The sequence below is a fragment of the Gracilinanus agilis genome, chromosome 4 (genome assembly GCF_016433145.1).
Source record: "Gracilinanus agilis isolate LMUSP501 chromosome 4, AgileGrace, whole genome shotgun sequence".
In the NCBI taxonomy this organism is placed as follows: Eukaryota; Metazoa; Chordata; class Mammalia; order Didelphimorphia; family Didelphidae; genus Gracilinanus; species Gracilinanus agilis.
In genome coordinates, this window is record NC_058133.1 from 264,333,825 (window position 1) to 264,358,390 (window position 24,566).

The following is a 24,566-nucleotide window of genomic DNA, read 5'->3' on the forward strand; positions in this document are numbered from 1 at the left end:
CAAAAAGTAAGGGTTAAAAAAATAATAAAAAAAATCCAACTCAAATGCTACTTTCCAGAAGCTTTCCTTGATTCTTTCAGTTGATAAACACTTATTATTAAGTACCTACTACTGTGCCAGGCATCGTGCTGAGCACTGTAGAGTACAAAGGTAAAAGTTCTCAAGGAGCTCCCAGTCTAATGCAAAGAAGTTATAGAAAGGGTACATTTGAAATGATCAATAGAGAGAAGGCACTAGAATTAAGAGGGATCCAGAAGGAATGCCTGCAGAAGTCTTTTGCTGGGTCTTAAAGGAAGGCAGAGGAGATGGAGATCAGGAGGGGGGGATGGGAAGAGGGCATTCCAGGAATGGGAGAGGGTCAGAGAAAGTGCTCTAAGTCAGGAAATGGAAGTGTCTCATTTAAGGAGCAGCCACGAGGCCGGTGCCACTGGATATCAACAGATGTGGAAGAGTGTGAAGTAGAAGACTTAGGAGTTGACAGCAGGGCAGGTTATGAAGGGCTTTGGACTGCCAGATGATTTTATATTTTAACCTAGAGGTGACAAGGAGATGCTGGAGTTTTTTGTGGGGAAGTGGGTGTCAGACTTCCTTTAAAACAATTTTTTTTTCTTACCTTCCATCCTAGAATCAATACTGAGTAAGAAAGACTAGGCCAGCACTGGTGAAGACTTGGCATGTGTGCAGAGCCAATACTCGGGGAGCTGCTCTGTTTCCCCTCTTCCTGGCACCCAAGAACATTTTTTGCCCATCCCATCCCTCTGTCCAGCCACCCAAACAAGCACTTTCTCCTTCAACTCTCTCTGGTAATCCAGGGGCTTACAGACAGCTTGAATCTCTGGGCACTCCAACTTAGGGGAGGGGGAGATTTGCCTACGAGGCTTAGAGGCAGGAGGTCCTAGGTTCAAATCTAGCCTCAGACACTTCTGAGCTGTGTGACCCTGGGCAAGTCACTTGACCCCCATTGCCTACCCTTACCCACTCTTCTGCCTTGGAGCCAATACACAGTATTGGCTCCAAGACAGAAGGTAAGGGTTAAAAAAAATAAAAAAAACTCCAGCAAGTGATCATCAGGGTTATCCATCATGATCAGGTGGGATTTATGCCAGGAATGCAAGGATGGTTCAACATAAGGAAAATCATCCACATAATTGACTATTTCAACAAGCTAACAAACAAAAATCACATGATTATCTCAATAGATGCTGAAAAAACCTTTGACAAAATACAACATCCATTCCTACTGAAAACACTAGAAAGTACAGGAATAGGAGGGCCTTTCCTAAAAATAATAAACAGTATATATCTAAAACCATCAACAAGCATCTTCTGCAATGGGGATAAATTAGAATCCTTTCCAATAAGATCAGGAGTGAAACAAGGATGCCCATTATCACCTCTATTATTTAACATTGTACTAGAAACACTAGCAGTAGCAATTAGAGAAGAAAAAGAAATTGAACGTATCAAAATAGGCAAGGAGGAGAGACTAAGCTATCACTCTTTGCAGATGATATGATGGTCTACTTAAAAAATCCTAGAGAATCAACTAAGAAGCTTGTGGAAATAATCAACAACTTTAGCAAAGTTGCAGGATACAAAATAAATGCACATAAATCATCAGCATTTCTATATATTTCCAACACATCACAGCAGCAAGAGGTAGAAAGAGAAACACCATTTAAAATCACCCTAGATCTACCAAAACAAACACAGGAATTATATGAACACAACTACAAAACACTTTCGAAAAAATTAAAACTAGATCTAAACAGCAAGACAGTGTATGATAAACCCAACGAGCCCAACTTTTGGGACAAAAATCCACTATTTGACAAAAACTGCCGGGAAAATTGGAAAACAATATGGGAGAGATTAGGTCTAGATCAACATCTCACACCTACACCAAGATAAATTCAGAGTGGGTGAATGACTTGACTATAAAGAAGAAAACTATAAGAAAATCAGACGAACACAGAATAGTATACTTGTCAGATCTATGGGAAAGGAAAGATTTTAAAACCAAGGAAGAGTTGGGAAAAATTACAAAATGTAAAATAAATAATTTTGATTACATAAAATTGAAAAGTTTTGTACAAAAACAATGCAACTAAAATCAGAAGGGAAATAACAAACTAGGGGAAAAAATCTTTATAACCAAAAACTGACAAAGGTCTAATTACTCAAATATACAAGGAGCTAAATCAATTGTACAAAAAATCAAGCCATTCTCCAATTGATAAATGGGCAAAGGACATGAATAGGCAAATTTTCAGATAAAGAAATCAAAATTATCAATAAGCACACGAGAAAGTGTTCTAAATCTAATAATTAGAGAAATGCAAATCAAAACAACTCTGAGGTATCACCTCACACCTAGCAGATTGGCTAAAATGATAGCAGGGGAGAGTAATGAATGTTGGAGGGGATGTGGCAAAATTGGGACACTAATGCATTGCTGGTGGAGTTGTGAACTGATCCAACCATTCTGGATGGCAATTTAGAACTATGCTCAAAAGGCTATAAAAGAATGCCTGCCCTTTGATCCAGCCATACCATTGTTGGGTTTGTACCCCAAAGAGATCATAGATAAACAGACTTGAACGAAAATATTTATAGCTACGCTTTTTGTGGTGGCAAAAAACTGGAAAACGAGGGTATGCCTGTCAGTTGGGGAATGGCTGAACAAATTGTGGTATCTATTGGTGACGGAATACTATTGTGCTAAAAGGAATAATGAACTGGAGGAATTCCATGTGAACTGGAAAGACCTCCAGGAATTGATGCAGAGCAAAAGGAGCAGAACCAGAAGAACACTGTACACAGAGATTGATACACTATGGTAAAATAGAAAAAAAAATGGAAAAAATTTTTTCTAAAAAATAAAAAAGTTTATCACACACACACACACAAGGATGGCAGAGGGGAAGCTGCTGAGATAAAGGGAATGGGAAAGGTAAATGTAGAAAGGCTTACCTTTGCAAAAAGGATCACCTCTTCATATGAGACAGTAGCAGAAGTTATCAGGTGATAGGCAATGAGGAGAGAAGAGTTCTTAGCAAATGGCCTAAGTTTTTTCAGTAAAATACCAAGCAAGGTTCTCAGCTGAGAGCTGAGGCTTCATTTGCCTCTGGTTCACTCACTATAAACGTTTTTGTACTGTTTATTCACACATCCCTATTAAACAGATAAAGCATTTGCTGGGTGCCAGGGATTGTGTTAAGCACCGAGTATACAAATATAAGAAGGCAGTAGAGGCAGCAGGGTGGCTCAGTGGATAAAGCCAGGCCTGGAGGCAGGAGGTCTTGGGTTCAAATGTGACCTCAGATACTTCCTAGCTATATGACCCTGGGCAAGTCACTTACTGTAACTCCCACTATGTGGCCCTTGCTGCTCTTCTGCCTTGGAACCAATATACACTATTGATTCTATGACTTCCATCTTAAAGGTTTAAAGTGAGGGTTTAAAAAAAAAATAGTCCCTGCCTTCAAGAAGTGATATCCTAACAGAGGAAGAAAAGAAGTTGAAAGATGCTTGCTGGCAACTGGGGAAAGAGGAGGAATGGCACCCACACAGGGACTAGCACACAAAGAAGCCACCTTCCACCCCCAACACTGGGGCCTTTCCCCTGCTGAAGGAACTTATTCTGTCTGTATCTTCTTTGTACGTGGTGTTTACATGTTGTCTCCTCATTAGATTGGAACTATCTTTTGCCCACTTTGTATTCCCAGCACTTGGCACAATGCCTGGCACATCCAGGGCCAAATAAATGTTGAATGATATAAAAAGGAAGTAAAGCATGATTAAACTTCCCAAAACGGGGGTCCTGAGCAGGGAGGCCCCAGTGAGAAGCCCAGCGCTGAGGCAGTAGACTATGTTCTCTAAGGCACACCATTTTCTCATCGATCTTCCTTGGCACCACAGAACATGGTCAGTACTTAAAAGGTGCTTGTTGGATTTAGTTGAATTTTATTTACCAATCATGGGTAACTGTTTACTGGAATTGGGATCCATTCATTCATAAACCAGTGTGTTTCTAGTGGGTTTTGACAAACCAGGCTTTTTAACAGACCTTGAAAGTTTATCAAGATGTTTTGCATGATTACGCATGTAAAATCTATCAGATTGCTTGCCATCTCAGGGAGGGGGGAGAATTTGGTTAAAATTAAATTTTTTCAAAAAGGGAAGGTCTAAAAAAATTGTTCTTTTCATGTAATTCAAGGGGGAAATTAATATATATTTTATTTTCCCAATTACACACAATTTTCAACATATATTTTCTAATATTATAAGATGCAAATTGTCTCCCTTCCTCTCTTTCCCCTCCTTCCCAGAGATGATAAACAATTTGATCTGGGTTACACATGTAAAAAACTTATTTTCATATTGGTCATTGTTATAAGAGAAGACTCATACAAAACCAAAACTCCCAAATATATCATTAAAAAAAAAAAAGCTTTATCAAGAGCAGGGCAGTTATGTGGCCTAGAGTTGAGAGGACATGAGTTCAAATCTGACCTCACACTTCCTAGCTATGTGAACCTGGGGAAGTCACTTAACCCCATTTGCCTAGCCCTTGTCTTTCTGTCTTAAAAGAGTTGTTACTAAGAAAGTAATGGTTAAAAGGAAAAGAAAAAAAGTTTATCAAGAGTATGGATTCTTAGGGGGCAGCTGGATGGCTCTGTAGATTGAGCCAGGTCTAGAGGTCCTGGTTTCAAATGTGGCGGGAAAGACTTCCTAGTTGTGTGACCCTGGGCAAGTCACTTGACCCCCATTGCCTAGCCCTTACCACTCTTCTGCCTTGGAGCCAATACTTAGTATTGATACTAAGATGGAAGGTAAGTATTTTAAAAAAAGAAAGAGTATGGATTCTTAAACTCAGGATCCACAGACTCCCTTTCCCAAAAGGCCGAAGGATAGATGTGGGGGTGGGAGGTCTGTGAACTTGGATGGGAAACAAATTACAAATTTATTTTCCCTGAAATTTAGCATTTCCTTCAGTTTATGAATGGAGGTAACAAAACATTCTTCTGAGAAGGGGTCCACAAGTTTCAGACAGAACCTTTGGTTCAGGAGGCAAGACCGCTTCTCCTCTTTGCTCTTTATTTCCTTTTTCCTCTGCACTCTCTTGTTCTCCATATCGCAGTGGGAGCCGGACATGCCTCAGGGCTCAGAAATATCAGTCATGCAAACTGACACATGGATTTCTCTAGTGGACCAGAGAATTCTCTTGTGTAAGCTACTTCAACCAAGCAGATTTCAAAGCTAGAAGTGTGGCTATGTGGTAAATATGAGAATGGGGAGGGGATGGTGGCTGACGGCAGTCTTCACACTGGTCCTACTGTGGCCACTGATAGAATGCACAGACTAGTAAACCGCATGTCAGTCTTCGGGGGAACAAGCCCACCTCTTAAAGGAAGCACTAGGGAGGGGCACAAAAATTGTTTCTTGAATGAGTGAGAATGAATGGTTGCCCAGACCATGACGACATAGGGGCAAGAGGTTAAAGAAAGCATCAAGGACTCATAGTTTCCTTAGGTAGTAGTCCAAATCTACTTAAAAATCACATCAAAGGAGACAGCTAGGTGGCTCAATGGATAAAGAACCAGGCTTGGAGACAGAAGGTCCTGGGTTCAAATTTGACATCAGATACTTCCTGCCTGTGGGACCCCTGAGCAAGTCACTTAACCACCATTGCGAAGGCCTTACTAATCTTCTGCTTTGAAACCAATGCATAGTATTGACTCTACAATGGAAGGTAAGAGTTAAAAAAAAAATACACATCACAGAGTCACATTACAATTACCACACAGTTTATTCAGAAGTTTTGAATGGTTAAAATGTGGATGTCTTCTCCCTAAACAAATCACAACCCGCCCCCCCTTCCCTTACTGTTCAGCACACAGGAAGCACACCCTGTGTTTCTCTCTTCATTTACCATTCTGCAAAACAAGATGGATCCAAGACATGACAGTGACTACTTTATAATACAAAGGACTACAAATTTACATGTTAAAATCCCTTTGAATCCCTTTCTGCTAAACGAGCTATTACTGAGCAACTAAGAAGCCTAGTGCCAAACATGTTTTCTCCATCTGGAGTTGAGTCTTTCCTAAATATTTCTTTTTTTCCTTTTAAACCTGGAGCAGTTTCATATGCTATCATTATTATATCCTGCTCCCAAAACAGAGCAGGGATATTCCTTTTGTAGAATGGCTATATTGACACGCTTTCCTTTTAAAACTGATCTAAACAGCTTGAAGATTGACAGAATGAGCCTCCCAGCTGTAGCTCAGCCATGACCCTCTTGCACAGGCAAATTTACCAAACAGGTGCAAAATAATGCTTTAAGAATTATCAAAAGTGTAAAAAAAATAATGTATTAATATGGAGCCTCCACATTTTTCTGACCAAGTAAGATTCCTCTAGAGGTGGCAGCTGTAAAAGAGAAGGCACTTTGTGCTAATTTCGGGGTCTCTCCTGGAGAGTACCCCATAGCAGATATGGATGAATGTGCTTCTAGACATTACCCAGCATCCTAGACACATTCCATCCAATCCATGCGAGACCCTTTTTGAGGGAGGAAAGGTCTCCTAGAAAGGCATCTGAAAAGAAAAATAATTTTCAATCATGGTACCAAAGTGAAAAGACTACCTAAAGTTGGGAAAGGAGAGATACAGAGGAAGGAGGGAGGAAACAGCTACAAACAAGGACAAAGGTATCTCTGCACCATTCCAAAAGGCTGCTTCCTTAACGTGTTTCCAGAAGGTCTAAAGGAGTCAGCACAAGCAGGGCAGCTGAGAGAGGGCAGTGGCCAATACCGTATCCCTTTGCTGAGTCCCAGGGTGGCTCTTGCAAATCTGAAGTCTTGCAGCTGGGCAGGGAAAGTGGGTTCCTAGTGGCAGCATGGCAAATAAGCCAGTAGCCTGCCTGCCTCCCTGCCTGAGGGTTTTCACACACAGCAGTGAAGAGGAAGTTGGGGCTTCCCCCCCCCCCCATGATCTAGGACTCCTTGGCAATGCATAATGGCTTTATGGGTCACCTGGTGGACCCAGCTGGGACCCCCTTATTGACGACTCAGGAATGGAGTATGAATATTTTAGTTTGGGGGCCAGATGGTAGAATAAATCATCAAGGCCTGAGTGTGTCTTTCTCCTAGTACCATAAGTAAAGTGCATCATCACAAATGGAGGCCATGAAGAGAACTGAGAAAAAAGCATCAAAGGTGGCAATTGGGGAGGGACAGCTAAGGAGGCCTGGAAAAATATTACCATCACTCCACACAACAGAGAAGCCAGACCCACATCCTCCACTTGGAAGGAGGCCACCCAAAGAAGACTTCTGTTATTGCTTGATTTCCTGGGAAATGTAGGGCTATTCAGCCATGATGGAAGGATGGCTGGGAGGGCTGGCAAAGACACATCACAAGAACACAGGACTTGGCTGGGATTGGACAAGAATGAACTACAGGCTCAGTCATGTTGGCTGACAGCATTTTCTTCATTCTAAAGAACTTTTGAGTACGTGTGAAACTGGCCCATCCTGCTTCTGCAGAAGCAAGACAGTTGTCTATAGCTGATGCGGTTGAAATGTTTGGTTGGGGTCTTCAGATGCCACAGAAGAAGAAAACCCACCTATCACATTTCAGAAGGTTCAGTGTTCATCAGGACAGAGCAGGTTCTGTAAAAATTCTCAGAAACTCATAGCCCTTACAGGGGTGTGAGAAAAGAAGACCCCAGGGCTGTGCACAGAACCATGTTCCCCCAAACGACCCCACTGCACTGCTGGCTATTTTCCTGTTTTCATATAGGAAGGTATTGCTCCTCGTGCCGTCAGGCCCTCAAAGCGTTTGTAAGTGTAGTTGATGAAGACCCAATCTTTGTTCTTGTAGTCCGTCTCTGGGTGGTTACTTGTAGCCACTGTAACAAAAGAAACACTGGGGCTGACTCAGACCCTGCCTGGATACTCTGCATAATGCACAATGTTGAATCCTCAAGAATTTACTTCAGTTTCTTACAGGGAAAGCTTCTCTCATTGCCCCTAAAGACACTGACAAATTTGGCCCTCATTTAAACTCTTAATAAGAATGAATATTCTCCTAAAAATGGTTCAAAGGAAGATAAAAATCAGTAGCTTTTGCTTTTAGTTTCTGGCATTCCAATTAATTTTTTGAGCAAACAAACTAGGCCTTGAAGGTAGTCGTAAAGAGGCTGACTGAGAAGTATGGATATGGGAGTTTTATTAACTTCCTGTCATAAAAATAATAGGATTTAGAGCTTGAAAGGACCTTTGAAATCATGTCTTAAATCTTTCATTTTCCAGATAAGAAAAGAGGCCCCAAGCTCTTACAGATAACACAGCCAATCTTCAAACCCTAGCCCCACTTTTCAGATCCTATATTCTTTTTTGATTAGATCAGTGGGATCAAATTCAAATAGAAATAGGGGCTGGCTAAATTGTACAGAAAGATTGCCATGATTGCATACTGACTTAGACCACACCTTCCTCCTTCAACATCCCTCTTGATGCAGCTTTATGCTATAGGAAATAATACTTGGGAAGGATTAAAAGTGCTTTAGCTCTGCTGTGCACCCTTATGGTGTAGTTATCACTATTTCAAACCTGGGGGAAAGCTATGGTAACTGTTGGAAAAAAGAAACTAAACAGGAAGTCAAGAGTGTTGTTACCTGTGGGTTTAAGAATATCAGATTCAGGAAATTCATCAAAGTTTGAGGTGTCATCAATGCTTCTTATCTCAATCGATATTGCAGCTGGTCTCTCCCTGCCAAAGAACAGACACACCAAAATTTCCTAAAAGCAGTCATTGCAGGGTGATTTTGATCAGATTGAGCTTCATTCCTTTGATAAAGGTACCATTGGGTTTGCTTATGACTGGGCAAGAACAATTATTTTCTCTAGCTAATGCTTTAGTCTAGGCCACAAGAAAGGCAGATGCTGACAGGTGGCATTCTTTATCTTTTTCTACTAGGCCTTCACAGGCTAATCAAGGCAGGGTAGGGAATGAACTCCACCTAAGTAAAACAAACATATGGATAATCCTTAATCTTTCCTGGTTGTGGGCAGGGCAGGGCAAGAGAGGGTAAAGGAAGTAAAAAAAAAAAAACACTAGACATTTCAATCTCCTCTCCCTTTATCTAAGGCAGCTAGGAAAGGATATAATAGGTAAGTCTGTGGTTCACCTTGCCTCTCTTCTTGCCTACCTTCTAGGTGTGAGATATCTAAAAAGAAGGTCACAGGAAGGAAAAAGAAAACCACAGACCTGGTAAAGCTAGCCCTGAATCATCAAGAACTACTGACAGGGGGGACAGATGGGTTGCTCAGTGGATTGAGAGATAGGCTTAGAGGCAGAGGTCCTAGGTTCAAATCTGACCTCAGACACTTCCTAGCTGTGTGACCCTGGGTAAGTCACTTAACCCCCATTGCCTAGCCCTTACCACTCTTCTGCCTTGGAGCCAATACACAGTATTGACTCCAAGATGAAAGGTAAGGGTTTATTTAAAAAAAATTTTTTTTAAAGAACTACTGACAGCTGAGATACCAGGACTTGGCCTGGAGGACTGACAAGGGGGCTGGAGCAAGCCTGATACCCAATGCCCTTTTCAACACCAAGTTTGTTCAATGCTGAATAGCCATGGAGGGCCTGGGCATCTCAAGTTACTGTGCACAGCACTCTATCCTCCCCCTATGACCACAGATATCTTTTATTTCCTCTTTTCTCTCTCCCACTGCTTTTTGTCCCTTTTGCCCAGATATGCCATAGGCCCAACACTGACTTCTTTTGCATCACTTGGTCCTACTGGTAGATCTCAATTTCCAAAACAATTTTTCTCCTCCAAATTTTGAATAAGCCCAACATTTGTTGAACACTATGTGTGAGGCAAAACAGTGACTAAGGAAGTGCTCTAAGAAAAAACAACGATCTTCGGAGTCTGATCTTTTACTATAAGAAACCAAAGTCTACTAACAGTTTTTCCTTAAGCATAATTGTATAGGATGTAGACATAAGGAATGCCTAGCAGCTTCCAATCTTTGCAGGATTGTAAACATGGGATTTTCCAGATGATCTCTTCATGTACCAAACTTGGCAACGGTGCAAGTTAGGTTTCCAAATAAGAATAAACTTTCTAAAAAGGCACACTGAAAACGGTTTTCAACAGTATTACCTGATATGTTCCCAGTCAACTCCTTCAAAAAAAGGATTACTCTTAATTTCTTCAACTCCAGGGGCTCCAATTCGATGTTCCCATTCACAACAGAATCTAGAAAAGAAAAAGGTCCATAAACAATCTCCCTTTCCCTCATATATATGTATGCATGTATACATGTGTGTATATACATACATGTTTGCTTATACATGTATGGGTAAACATGTATGGTTATATGTGTGTTTGTGTGCATTTATAGACAAAGTAGGACCAAGTTTTAGCAAACAATACACATGGATTCAAGTCTATGTGATTGGCAATCAAGAAAAATACTTAAAATAAAAAAACTTTAATTATGAACTAAACCTGTGCCATTTTCCCAAGTGGAGTATAGTCTCATAGCAGTTCACACAATCACATTCATTCTCACTAGAAGCATCAGTGTGAGTCATTACATGATTTTGCACCAAACATTAGCTCCTGCATCAGGCTTTGACTAGAGTTCTCACTTGTAATAAGTTGTGTCTGTGTCAGAGAGGTGTTTCTCTTTGTTTCATTAAAGCTATTTAGTGATTAATTATGGCCCCAAAGTATAAGAGTAGTGATGCTGGTGGCTCTGAGAAGCCTAAGGAAAAGTCATAAAGTGCCTAGGTATGTTTGTATAAAAAATACTCACGAAACAATAAGGTTCACTATTATGTGTGATTTTTTTTTAAACCCTTACCTTCCATCTTGGAGCCAATAAGGCAGAAGAGTGGTAAGGGTAGGCAATGGGGGTTAAGTGACTTACCCAGGGTCACACAGCTAGGAAGTGTCTGAGGACAGATTTGAACCTAGGACCTCCCGCCTCTAAGCCTGGTTCTCAAACCACTGAGCTACCCAGCTGACCCCTATGTGTGATTTTCAATTTATGTGAAGGGTCTTGGAACATACTGGTTGCATAAAACAAGGTCCTACTGTACACCTATACATATATACAAATACTTATGTAAAAGCTTGGAATAAACCTGTTTAATTAATATAAGGAACTCCCAATGAACTAACTTCCTCTGCCAAAGCAGATCAGCCTCTGCCCTGAAACTTTTAGTCTTAAGAGAGTTGCTGGGTTAAGTGACTTGCCCAGGGTCACAAAACCAGTACATGTCAGAGGGAGGACTTAAACCAAGATCTTCCTGACTCAGGAAATAAGTCTCTAGCCACTATACCATGCTGTCCTTCTTATTAGAAAGAGATTTTTAAAAAAAAAAATTTCTTCTTTAAAAGAAAGGGTTAAATGTTAAACTTGCAATTTGATCACTTAGCACCAAAGGTTCAGCAGAGTTCTTTCTAATGTATACCTTAAAATGAGATCCTTAGCTTTCTCAGAGATTGGAACTTCTGGAGGAAAAGTCAGCGTTTCTTTCCAATTCATCACTTTCTTGTAGGTTTCTTGAGGAGTCTCAGAACAGAAAGGAGGGTAACCTGGAACAAGAGAAAGACTATGAGGGTCGGGGGGCAGCGAGGTATCTCAGGGGGTTGAGAGCTAGGCCTAGAGATTAGAAGTCCTGAGTTTAAATCTGGCCTCAGACACCTTCTATTTGTGTGACCTTTGGCAACTCACTTAACCCCCATTGCCTAGCTCTTACTGCTCTTCTGCCTTGGAACCAAATACAATCTTGATTCTAAGATGGAAGGTAAGGGTTTACAAAAAAAAAAAAAAAAAAGATTATGAAGGTCATGCAGTTTGGGTATTTTTCCAAACTGACAAATTATAATTATTTTCCTTAGCTGCTAAAAATCACAATCTCTAACTAAACTTAATATTTCACCGATGTATCTTGCCACAGCAGAGAGAGTTCCTATTGAGGCTGAAAAAGTCTGGGCTACCATTTCATTTTCTGAGAGTTCCTGAACTTAACAGCACTCTTCTGTCTTTGATGCTGGTAGAGAGATGCCAGACAAAGGCTTAGGGTGAGAGAAGAAAGAGGGAAGTAATTAGTTCAAAGCAGAGGAACCAAAACTACTAAAGCAGAAATGAAACGGTACTAAGACAACACTCCAGATGGGGCCATTCTTCGATGGAAATAGAATCAAAGAACTTGAGCAGAACTGGGAAGAAGACAGCCACAGTTTAAGACTGGTCTACTTTTCTTAGTCTGAAGACACTGACAAGGACATGCACACAAGCATGCCTCATCCACTGCCTATTACTCCTTCATGTCCACCTCATGCATATACACCCTCACCCAGCCACCTAACTATTCACAGAAAGATACTGCCCTCATTCAAAAGACTGCATCTATAAACCTCCACCTTCGTCCAGAACCTATTAAATTTGTGGACATACCCAGTCTAGACTCAGACAACTGCATAGATGTTTGCACCCCAAAATAGACAATTAAAACTGTGAGGGTAGATATACACATGTGGTAGTTTTAGAAGTGAAACAGGGTGGGCAAGTGAATGCAAAAATCAATGAAGAGAAGGGATAAGTAGAAGAATATCTAATATATTCCTCTGTAGAAATTGAATGTTCCAAAATTTTCATTGACTGAGAAGATGAAATGATTGAAAAAAGAGATTCAGAAATAATGTGAAGACCAAAAGCAACCAATAAGATAATAATAATCAAATAAGCAAGGGGTAGTAAAGTGGCTCAGTGGATAAAGCCACACTCAGAGATGGCAGGTCCTGGGTTCAAACCTGGCCTCAGATACTTTCTAGCCGTGAGACCCTGGGTATATCACTTAACCCCAATTCCCTAGCCCTTTGCTGCTCTTTTGCCTTGGAACTGATATACAGTATTGATTCTAAGACAGAAGGTAAGGGTAAAAAAAAAAAACAACAAAAACCCATGAACATGAACTGACTACTCCTAGATTTAAATCTCAATTTGAGAAATTAGTAAAAGTCTTTACTAGGATCAAAGGAAATACTGTTCATGCAGGATGCCTGCAAACGGGGCTCCTAAGCTCTCCCCAAAAGATAACTGATTCTATGGTCACGGCAGGATCTTCTTTGGTTAGAAAGAATCAGGTCCTCAGATAGCATGCAACTTACCAATGAGCATTTCATACATGATAACCCCAAGAGACCACCAATCACAGAGCTTATTGTATCCAGTTTGCATAAAGACTTCAGGAGCAATGTAATCTGGAGTGCCCACTGTGGAGAAGGCCTGAAATATTTACCAAATGTCAGAGGAAAATGCAGAGAGTAAACATATCCACCATTGTCATCCTAAGCTAGACACAGGGTCTCACATGTCTTCATCTCAAGTTTTTTATTTGCCAAAACAGTTTTTTAAAAAATATCATTAATACAGGATTGTTACTACAATAAAAGTATTCTCAAATATGGTTAAAACCTGGTAATTTATTAAATCCAAAGAACTCTTGGTGAAGGTGAAAGGACATAGTACAATAGAAAGAAATCTGGCTCTGGGATTGGAGGTTGCTGTTCAGTCATTTTTAGTTGTATCTGACTCTGTGACCCCTTTTGGGGTTTTCTTGGCAGAGAAAATGGAGTGTTTTGCCATTTCCTTCTTCAGCTCATTTTATAGATGAGGAAACTGAGGCATATAGGATTAAGTGATTTGCCCAGAGTCACCCAGCTAGTAAATGTCTGAGGCCATATTTGAATTCAGGTGTTCCTGACTCCAGGCCCAATGCTATTCACTGGGCCATCTAGCTAGATGTTAGAGTTGGGAGAATCTGGATTCAAAGCCCACTTACTGGTATCTGTGTGAGTTTGGGCAATTTACTTGCCTTCCCTGGATTTGAGTTTCTTTGCCTTAAAAGGATGAGGTTGGACTAGATGGCCTTGGAGGCCCCTTCCAGCTTTACATCTTATGGTATTTTGAGTTTTCGTGGTATTTAAGGAAATTAAAGGCTTATAGACTTTATATGTTTAGCCTAATAATGTTTAAGTCCAAAAGCTTCATTTAAAAATAAAATTAAAGGTCCTCATGTACTTACTTAGCAATCGCTGTTTTAAAGTATTATGTCCATATGAAAGGGATGTTTCTAAATCACAAGCAGTAAGCCACCTGAGAGCAAAGTATTAGTAAGAAGTAAGAGGGGCAACTAGTTGGCTCAGTGGACAGAAAGCCAGGCCTGGAGAGAGAAGGTCCTGGGTTCAAATGTGTCCTCAAGATACTTCTAAGTTGTGTGACCCTGGGCAAGTCACTTAACCCCCACTGCCTAGCCCTCGCCACTAGAGTTCATTTTTCTTTAGGCTTTGTTTCTAACTTTGAAATCTTCCCTCTCAATCAATGACCAAATCCTTTTCCTCAGAACATATCTGAAATTTTCTCGTGTACAGATCTGCCTCACCTTGACATTCACAATTGAGATAAGTTTACCTCTTAACTCTTGATCTTGGTACTCAGGATATCTAATAAGTCCTAATTCAATCTAAACTAGACGTTGTATGCTAGACTGCATGCTATTTCACATAAAGGCTTCCGATTATATTAAGCAAAAGAGTTTCTCTGCCTGACCACTTGTACACATTTTACAGAAATACCTTCACTTAGAACAACGGACACTTCTATGTATCTGACCTTTGGAGTCACCTTGAGGAAGCTTTCATCATCATTCTTATCTCTGAAATATATACATCAGAAAGTATAGAGGCAAGGATTTGTCTACTTCCAACTGGTCACAAGCACAACCTGAGATGCTCACATTTCCAGTGGCAACCTACTATTTGAACACACACACGCCCGTGATAAAACTTGAGACGGTTGCGGGAAATGGCAGTAGGTCAGAGGAAATTACACTGCTAAAACTAGTCTAGTTCTTGTCATAATTAGCTTAAAGTCCACACCTGGCTTACAGGCTAACAGGATCAAAGGACACAGCTATCTGTCATGGAGACACTAAGACTAAGAGGTGGCATGGCTTCTCCTCTAGGACAGTATGTAATGAGGATTTTGCCCATCTATTCTCCATTTCAACTGAGATGGGAATAAAAAACAATGGCCCTAAATCACAGTATGAGGGATTTGGATCACATAAAAAAAGACTTTTTTCTGACTATTAAGGGTTATCCAATACTACAATAGGGAAACTGCAAAATCTTCCCAGGTGAGCTAGAAGCGGTTTCCAAACTATACCACAAGGATTTCAGAGGCTAATTTAAGGTATTGTACTTATTTTAATTTTTAAATTAAAATTTTTAATTTAAATTTTTAAAATTAAATACTTAATTTTAATTAAGTATTATTCACTTAACAAGTACTTACAATGTATAAAGGCTGGGAATAGAAAGCTGAATTATCCCACTGCCCCTACTTTCAGGGAACTTACAGAAGGAACACATTTTTAAACTTAGCAGAGAGACTGGGAGGAAGGGAAGCCATTGGGTATAGAACATAACATACACAGATTCAGTTATATGCTAGTTAATTTTACTGAACTATCTTTTCTCTGCTCTCTCTCTTTATTGTTTGTTACAAGAATCTGGGAAGAGAGAGTCATATTTGGAAATGAAGGTGGTTGAAAAACAAAAATTATTTTTTAAAGAAAAGATTTTATGGGGGGGCTCCCTCAACCTGTTAGATATAAAATAAACTTCTAGTCAGCCTTCATGGCAAGAACTATTTAGGTTGCAAACTCTATGGTGAGAAATAAAGGCCTCTTAGAAGAATCTGTCTCTGATATTTATCCTCCTTAAACCCATGGCTGAGTTACAGATTTTTAGCCAGTTAAAAAGAGTTTAGCTATTTAAAGAAGGTCTGGCGTTCACTAGAGAAAGGAGAATAGGTACTATACCCAGCTTAAATCCCCACAAAACAAATACCTTAATGTCCAGAGAAGTCAGAAATTAATTTCAGTTCTTCCCTCTCCAGGTAGCTACTGAGTTTCTTAAAATGCAAGCAGCACTTATAAAGCTTTGCTTTTGAAGACCAGATTTAACTTTAAGCCACATTTTTACTTTGGAGGTAATTTAAGCTTAGTGAAAGTAAATACTACTGCCTTTTCTACCACCATGATGACTAAAGTGAGAATATGGATTCCCAGCCCTCAACCAGCCTGGTGCTGTGAAGAGGGCAGCCAATAACAAACCTCAAAATTCTAAACATCTACCAACTACAAATTATTTATCAAAATCCTTCTTCAACTTGTTTATGTTTTTCATTTTGAACATAGGCTCAAGTAAGGAATTCCCAGTGCTTGTTTTGCATTCATCAAACCACAGTTCCTAATGATTACTTACTAGCTGGCGTCTATTTCTTTTCCAGGTTTCTGCTTTCCTTTTGGAATTCATGTTCTGGAAAGCTAGAGGAAGGAGAAAACAAGCATAAATGAAGATTCAGACAGCTCTGTTTTACTCTTAGTTTTCAGATTCTTCAAGGAGTACTCTGACTAGTAGCACACTTTGCTACCCTGACTTATCTCTAAGTAAATCCTAATCTTTTTTTTTTTGGGTGGGGGGGGAGAGGAGGGGACAGGTTGTAAAATTTAGATTCTCTGAAATGCAAATCCTCTAATTCAGAATTTGCAATAACTCAGATATATATATAGAATGTCAGAGTATGGAAAGAAATAAAGAAACTTTATTTGCCATGCACTATTTCTTAGGGGTTACCTAGGCCAAGCCCCTCCCAGAAGTAAGAATTCTTTCTACAAAATCCTGAACAAGCAGTTGACTAGCCTCTTCCTGAATTTGCCTTCTATGCTCCTCAGGCAAGAAGGGTAGGAGGGGAAGGACATGTTTTAAAAAGGTAAATTATTGGGGAAAAAAACAACTTATAATAGGTCAATAGATAATCAAATATCAATACCATCAAAGTTCCTAAATATATAATATTTAATAACTTCATTTCATGAGCACTAATTATTGCACACTAGTTCATGTGGCCATGAGTTACATGGCTAGCTATATATAGCAGAAATGCTAAACAAATATACAATTTTAAGTAATTTTTTTCTCCCTTGAAAATTTTCACGGTTTCATTTATGGAGAAGGAAAACCTGGTCAAAGTGGTTTAAAAAAACAAACAAACCCAAACTAAGGGCTTGAAAATTAAAGATATATTAAATGTATCTTCAAAAGTCTAGGCTAGTGTTGGTGAACTAATGGCACGGGTGCCAAGGATAGCACATAGAAGGCTCTCTGTGGGCATGTGGGCCCCTCCCCACCACCCTTACTAGAAAGGCAGGGGGACTCATATGGAGCTGTTCTCCTCCCTCTCTCCACCACACCTGATGACATTTTTTCACATCCCCTGCCTCTCTGCCCAGCAGCCCAATGGGACAGGGCTCACAGGTAGCAGAGGTGCAGGGGAGCAGGGTGCTCGGGCCACTCTCCTTCCCCTCTCTACACTCTCTGAGGGCATTCCTCACTTTCCCCACCCCTTAGCCCAGCAGTCCAATGGGAGAGCTTCCTCCCTCCCCTGTGTAGGGTAAAAAGGGGAAGGGGTGGGGCAGCACTTGCTCTGGGGGCAAGGCCTGGCACTCCATTTCCAAAAGGTTCACCATCACTGGTCTAGACTGTAAAATTCATTAGGGCAGGGTTTGAGTTACCAAGTTTTGAATCCCTTAGTCAGCCCAGTACTCCGCACACAGAAAGTGTTTAATAAATATAGAAAGTATTTAATAAATGTTTAATGAGCAAAAGATCGGAGAAAAGAAAAGACAAAGAATAGTAAGAAAAATGATCAAAACTTCTGGATGCAGGAGTTAAAACTTTTTTCCTTTTAACATCCATCCAAAAATATTTATCCATATTAGCTCCATGACCCCGGGCGAGTCACTTAACCTATGTTTTGCTTCAATTTCCTTATCTGTAAAATGAAGATAATAACAGTACCTTTCTCCTAGAGTTGTTAAGGGAAGAATGTTAATTATGAAGTGCTTAGTACAGATTCTGGCACATCACTAGATCTAAATCAGGAGCTTGCTTAATCCACTACCATCTGCACTCTACTACTAAGGGCCTGGAGAAACCAAGGGACCTGTCTATATTGTGAGAAGTATGGGAATAAGACTACAGTGGCAAAAACAATCTTTAAAAGTTAACTTGGGGGCAGCTGGGTGGCTCAGTGGATTGAGAGCCAGGCCCAGAGACAAGCGGTCTTAGGTTCAAATCTGACCTCAGACACTTCCTAGCTATGTGACCCTGGGCAAGTCACTTGACCCCATTGCCTAGCCCTTACCACTCTTCTGTCTTGGAACCAATACCTAGTATTGATTCTAAGATGGAAGGTAAAGGTTTAAAAAAAAAAAAAGTTAACATGCCTTTTACTTATTAGTAACTATTCATAACTCAGACATTTTATCTGAAATAGTCACATTTTTAAAAAAAGACTCAGAGCCACTGTACCAGCCTTATTTTTTAAATGTATGAAATTTTATTATAAAGTATGAATGAAAATATTATAAAGTATCACTCACAGTGGAGTGATATATGATTTTGGAGTAAAAGTACTTTAATAAAAGCTAATGGCATACTATCTCTCCCATTACCCTCTAAGCACCATTAAAGGAGGGCTTATTTTTGGCCTTTGTGAGTTCTTGGATCTGCTTTTCCTGGTTTTTCTCTCTATTGTTGTCAGATTTTTAGTTGTCACTTTTCACTATTATCTTTGTGTTTATAGGTATCGGGCTTTCTCCTTTTGTATTTGCTTCTTCAGCACTAAGCAGAATGTCTGGCACACGACAGGTGCTTAATAAATGCTTGTTGACTTTACTTGATCAAGTTAAAATATTTACCGTTTAGGCTGAAAGATCTATGGTGATACTGAGAGTTGGTCACCTGATTTTTCCTATAGTGTTGTTGTTTTCACCCACAGTCGTCACCAGTAATCTGAAAGGTGCCTAGGCCAAGATATTTCTCAAGGATCTACCTGTTTTGTACATTTACAGATTATAGTGTTAAGGTTAGAAAGGGCCTCAGGCCAACTGGTCCAATCTCCTCACTTTGCAGATGAAGACATTGTAGCCTAGGGACAGAGTTACTTGGTCAAGGTGCAACAGGGAGTATCAGAAAAGAGATTTTATAACCCCATGCTCAGCTGTCTCACATGTCATCTATGTCAAACTGGTTTCCAGGTTCCAAACTGCAATAAATTCCAAAGGCTAAACCTGAAAAAATTTTCATTATCATGAATATACACAGACACAACAAATTTGACCTTTTCACCTTATCCAACTTATTTTAACTCCCAAGGAACAACTTTTCCAAGGTCTTAGAAACTTACTGAAGTCACTGGGGAGACTGTGATTCAAGTTCCTATAAAATTCTGTCCTATGAGCTTTCTTTAGTCCTGTGCAGAGGCCAAAGTCAGAAAGCTTCACATGGCCCTAGGGAGTAAACAACAAGGCAAATGAAGACCAGAAATAAGAATGAGCAGCAGAAAATGACCTATACCCATGATGCCCACAATATCTCCAGAGTGAATGTGTGGTGGTTTTTTTTTTAACCCTTACCTTCTGTCTTAGTATCAGTACTGTGTTTTGTTTCCAAGACAGAAGAGCTAAGCAAATAGGGTTAAGTGACTTGTTCCCTTTTGAACTGTCTGACGTTATATTTCAATCCACTGAGCTACCTAGCTGCTCCTCTCCCTCCCCACTCCCATCATGTGTGGTGATTTAAAAAAACTAATCTAACTTCTAAAGAATTCTGTATCTTCTTCAAGATTTCCTAGTATTCAAACAAAATTAACTTCCTAGGGAACAGAGCTGGAAAAGCTTACCTGGTTAATCAAGGGGCCATGAACAACATCTAGGGTAAGTTACACACTTGCACAAAAAAAAAAGCCTTTATATGTTCTCATGTGGTGAAGTAGATAAAACAGGTCATTTCTGGACCAAGTTTTTAATCTGGATTTTTGTTTCCTTTTTCCATTCTCCCCACCCCCAATTACATGTAAGCAAAAAATTTTAAATGTGGAATTCTAAAATCTCTTTCTTAAGACTGGTTAATTAGCTTGTTCTACAGATCAGGGAAGAGAATTCAATTTATAAAAGTCAAAGTAATAGGAATTATACATACTTTACTGCTTTCTGGGATGAAAAAAGTAATAGTCCTTTAAAAGCCAAGCCATGAAGGCAAAGAGAAGACCCCTAAATCAGTCCTTCAGAACACACTTTTCAGGGGGCAGCTGGATGGTTCACTGGATTGAGAGCCAGGTTTAAAGATGAGAGGTCCTATGTTAAAATCTGACCTCAGGCATTTCCTAGCTGTGTGACCCTGGGCATGTCGCTTAACCTCCACTGCCTAGCCCTTACATCTCTTCTGCCTTGGAATCAATACTAGAAGGTAAGGGGTTAAAAAAACAAATAAGTAAAACCACTTTTTAAACCTTGAACTGCAGGGAAGCCTATAATTGCAAGTACATGTAAAATTCCAAAGGAAAGTTTAAATCTCCCTAGTTAAACTAGTAAATTAGTTATTGGAATGCAGAACTTTACCATATTCTGATTTTATTATATTATCTAACCCTACAACTTAATTCTGTAGTGAGTATTAAAAGTCCAGGCTTTCAGTGGATGTTCAAACCACTGTGTTCAAGATAAAGATGAGACTTACACACTTAATAGTCTTCTCCCCATCTAATCCCTCCATTATTTTTAGCCCCAGCTGTCTCGCTTTCAACCTGTCTGTTCTAGACAACAGAGTCTAACTCAAGAGCACCTTGGGCCCAACTCAGTATGGTGGCTGGGTTTAAAGTAGGCCAAGGGAAAGGCTAGGTAAAAACACATTAACATTCATTCAGTTAAAAATGGATTTTACAGAATCAAAGAATGTCAAAGCTGGAATGGATCTTAAAGGCCACTTAATAGATGAGAAAACTGAGGCCCAGAAAAGCAAAAGTGACTTTCCCAGACATCCAGCCAGTTTAAAGGCATAACTAGAAACAGAATAGCATAGTATTTCCATGGTGTCAGAAAGAAAACCATTTTGCTCAAAAAATTACTTTTAAACAATCAAATGTAAATTCTGTTAACTGTAGAAGCCTATAGTCGATTTAAAAGAAGACCACACAATTTTCCCACATAATAAAATTATGCTTTCAGATAAACAACCTAATCACGAGCCTATGTCAACAAACTGATATTATATTATCCTGCCTATTCTCTATACTTTCCAATGTGTCAGGACAATAATAAACACCATTATAATAAAATCATGGATCTCTGGAACCTTCAGAAAATGAGTTATTTTTGATAGCCAAATTTTCCAGGCCAAATAAGAACTAAAATGTTACCTTAACCAAAACTTTTGATCATGAGCTTCACTTATGCCATCTTAATAGAGTATAATGAACCTAATTTAAATCTTTTTTTGATGACTTTTGGTCAACATTAGGAATATTACACCAAAATATAATTTTCCCATACCCTCAGGAGCTGTTGACATTTGTCCCTACCCTAAACGGCCCCAGACCGCTCTTTGTAAGGTCTTGGATCTGCTTTTCATGGTTTTTCTCTCTTATCGTTGTCAGACTTTTAGTTGTCACTTTTCACTATTATATTCATGTTTCTATATCCAGCCTTTCTCCTTTTTGAATTTGCTTCTTTACAACTGCCGTGGGTGTTGGAGTCCAGATAACTAAGCCTCTGGGAACCGTATATGGCTTAAGACCAAATAGGATGTGAGCAAATGCCTGAAGGCTTTGCTATGAGTTGAGAAAGTACATGGATTTTTACGCATGGACTTTGAGACATCTATTCTAGAAGCCCGGAGGCCTTTAAGATTTACTTCTCATCTTAATTGTGATTCTGGATAGATGAGATGTTACTGAAGAGTTAATAATACTTAATGAGGATATGATATCATTTGGAACTCTCATAAAGTAATTTGCCAAAATCGGGAATGGCCAAGTTTAAGGGAGTAGCTGGGTGACTCAGTAAACTGAGAGCCGGGCCTAGAGTTGGGAGGTCTTGGGTTCATATCTGATCAGAGACACTTCCTAGCTGTGTCACCTTGAGAAAGTCACCTAATCCCAATTGCCTAGCTCATATCACTCTTCTGCTTTTGGACCTATATGAGACATCAATTCAAAGCATAAGATAAGAGTTTTAAAAACACAACAACAAAAAATATATTCAAGGTGCAACTAGGCTGGCTCAGTGGATAGAGAGCCAGGCCTAGAGATAAGTGGTCCTGGGTTCAAATCTGACCTTTGGACATTTCCTGGCTGTGTGATTCTAGGCAGGTCATTTAACCCCAGTTGTCCAGTCCTTATTGTTCTTTCTTCTGCCTTGGAATCAATATTTAGTATTGATTCTAAGACAGAAAATAAAGCTAACCCCTCTCCCCCAAAAAACCAATGTCCTTCAACCTATGTAAAATGTACAAACATACCCTTTTAAGAATGGAGAGGGGGAAGCTAGGTGGCTCAGTGGATAGAGAGCTAGACCTTGAAACAAGAGATCCTGGGCTCAAATCTGACCCCATACACTTTCTAAGAAGCAAGGCACTTAACCTTCAATGCCTAGTCCGTACCACTCTTCTGTCTTAGAACCAAGGATTTAAAAAAAAAAGAGTGGAAAGAGTTAAAAAGTTATCTTCAAGTAATCTTAATTACTATAACCAGTATTATTGTTAAAGCATAGTTAATTGGCATGATTCTTTGATACCTTGCTATCCAAGAGGAGGTTATCTGGTTTGATGTCTCTATGGATAAATCCAAGTTGATGAATTGAGTCTATTGCTAATACCGTTTCTGCTATGTAGAACTGAGTCTCCTCTTCAGTTAAAGTATCTTTTTTCATCAATAAGGTCATCATGTCTCCTGAAACAAGACACAAAGCAACCACACACACACACAAAAAAAATAAAAAAGTGAATAAGTCCTTGGTCATCTAACTTTTTCTCCTGTTACTTCTAGAAGAGGGTGGTATAATGAGAGGAGCCCTGGGCTTGGGGCCAGGTGATCAGGGGTCAAATCTTGGCTCAGCTTCATACTAGCTCTGTGAGTCTGAGCAAGGCACTTCTCTCTCTGAACATCGATTGGTTTCCTCATCTGCAAAATGGGAGCAATGAAACCCTACCCACTTCAGAGGGTTGTTGTGGGGACTGAATACAGAATGTAGGCAACATGATGGGTTAATCACAAATGGCTATGTGAAGATGAACTCTTTGCTAGTCTGTTCTACAGTCATACATCTAGAATAACTGGTCTTTTCTGCACTCCAAAATTTATTTGTACTCTTAGCTTAAGATTTAAAGAAAAAAAAGAAAACACCCCACAATGCAAATAGGCTTTGTAATCAAGTTGACTAATTTTGTTCATAGGGGTAGGATTCCATTTTAGAGTACTAAAAGAATTTCTTGTAACTCATGAGATATTACATTTTTTTGGTCAGATATCTTGTTTGGGATCTTGAATGAGGTCCAGAATAGAGTATCTGTTCTCTTTTATTCTCAGTCTACTCTAAGACCACAATTTTATTCCTGTTTAGAGACACACACATACACACATATGCACACATATATGTGTGTGCACACACTCAGCATTAAAAAGCACTTCCACAAAAGTTGTACACATGTTAAAGAGCTGTTGAAGAGCTTCTAAAATATCAGGCAAACATGGGAACATTCTTACATTTCTAAGGCTATTCTAAATTTTGTTCACAATACTGAATTGGGACACCAAACCAAAAAAAAAAAAACCAAAACACAAGAGTTGGTACTCACATAAATGTTAGTTGACAAAATTAAAAATGAATGATAATAATCAACGGCATTTTGGGATTTTTCTTTAAAAAATGGCTCCATAAGCACACATTTAACACTTATTAGATTCATCTGGTTTTCAGTTTCATAAAAAGGCATGTTAAAGGTGCAGAAGGTTACATTGGCTATGATATTTTGAAAACAATTTTCAAATTTTTACCAGTCAAAAGGTAACTTCCTTTAAGTTTCTGTGAAGCCAAAGTTTTGTTATTTCTTTCTTTTTCACACACAAAAAGGCAAAAAGAAAACTCTGACTCAAAATCAGGAGTTAGAATAAAGCAAAAATTAGGAAAATATGCGCAGAAGTACATTTAAAGCTAAGAGTAAGAGATGAAATACACAATACAGAATTCATATGTGATTATTATAGCAAAAGAGGCAATGATCAAGGGGGAAAAAAGACCTTGGATTTGAATTCAGTGTCATGCTGTTATCTACATTTTATATCACTCAATTTAGAAGGAGAGGAAAATTATTTTTAGAGCAAAGCAGATTAAAAATAATCATTAAATGATCCAAGTCCTTCCTTTTTTTTCTGTCCAGATCTTGAAAAAATCTAACACCCTCCTCCCACACTCACCACTGTGAGCTGCCCATTTGGTAAGTGACACATTCCATCAAACACCTCTGGGTGTACTTCAGCAACTGTGGCCTTGCCATCACTGAGGAGTGAGGCTAGCCATACATTCAAACATACTCAGGTGATTAGAGGACTCAAGCAGGGTACTTGTT

General features: G+C 39.4%; 1 protein-coding gene across 4 annotated transcripts in view; it reads right to left on the minus strand.

The window, feature by feature from the left end:
- Positions 1–5,793: 5,793 nt before the first annotated feature.
- STK38 (serine/threonine kinase 38) overlaps positions 5,794–24,566 on the minus strand; it is a 45,778-nt gene continuing 27,005 nt past the window's right edge. For 3 of the 4 annotated variants that reach the window (XM_044674327.1, XM_044674326.1, XM_044674323.1), the window contains 8 exons: positions 22,736–22,890; positions 19,351–19,453; positions 16,365–16,426; positions 13,203–13,320; positions 11,501–11,624; positions 10,182–10,277; positions 8,685–8,779; positions 5,794–7,916 (listed from right to left, as the gene is read on the minus strand). In XM_044674327.1, coding sequence (XP_044530262.1) covers positions 7,786–7,916; positions 8,685–8,779; positions 10,182–10,277; positions 11,501–11,624; positions 13,203–13,320; positions 16,365–16,426; positions 19,351–19,453; positions 22,736–22,890 — 884 coding nt within the window. In that variant the 3' untranslated portion in view covers positions 5,794–7,785. Of the gene's footprint in view, positions 7,917–8,662; positions 8,780–10,181; positions 10,278–11,500; positions 11,625–13,202; positions 13,321–16,364; positions 16,427–19,350; positions 19,454–22,735; positions 22,891–24,566 lie in introns of all 4 variants that reach the window. The other variant, XM_044674324.1, reaches the window with a different exon arrangement.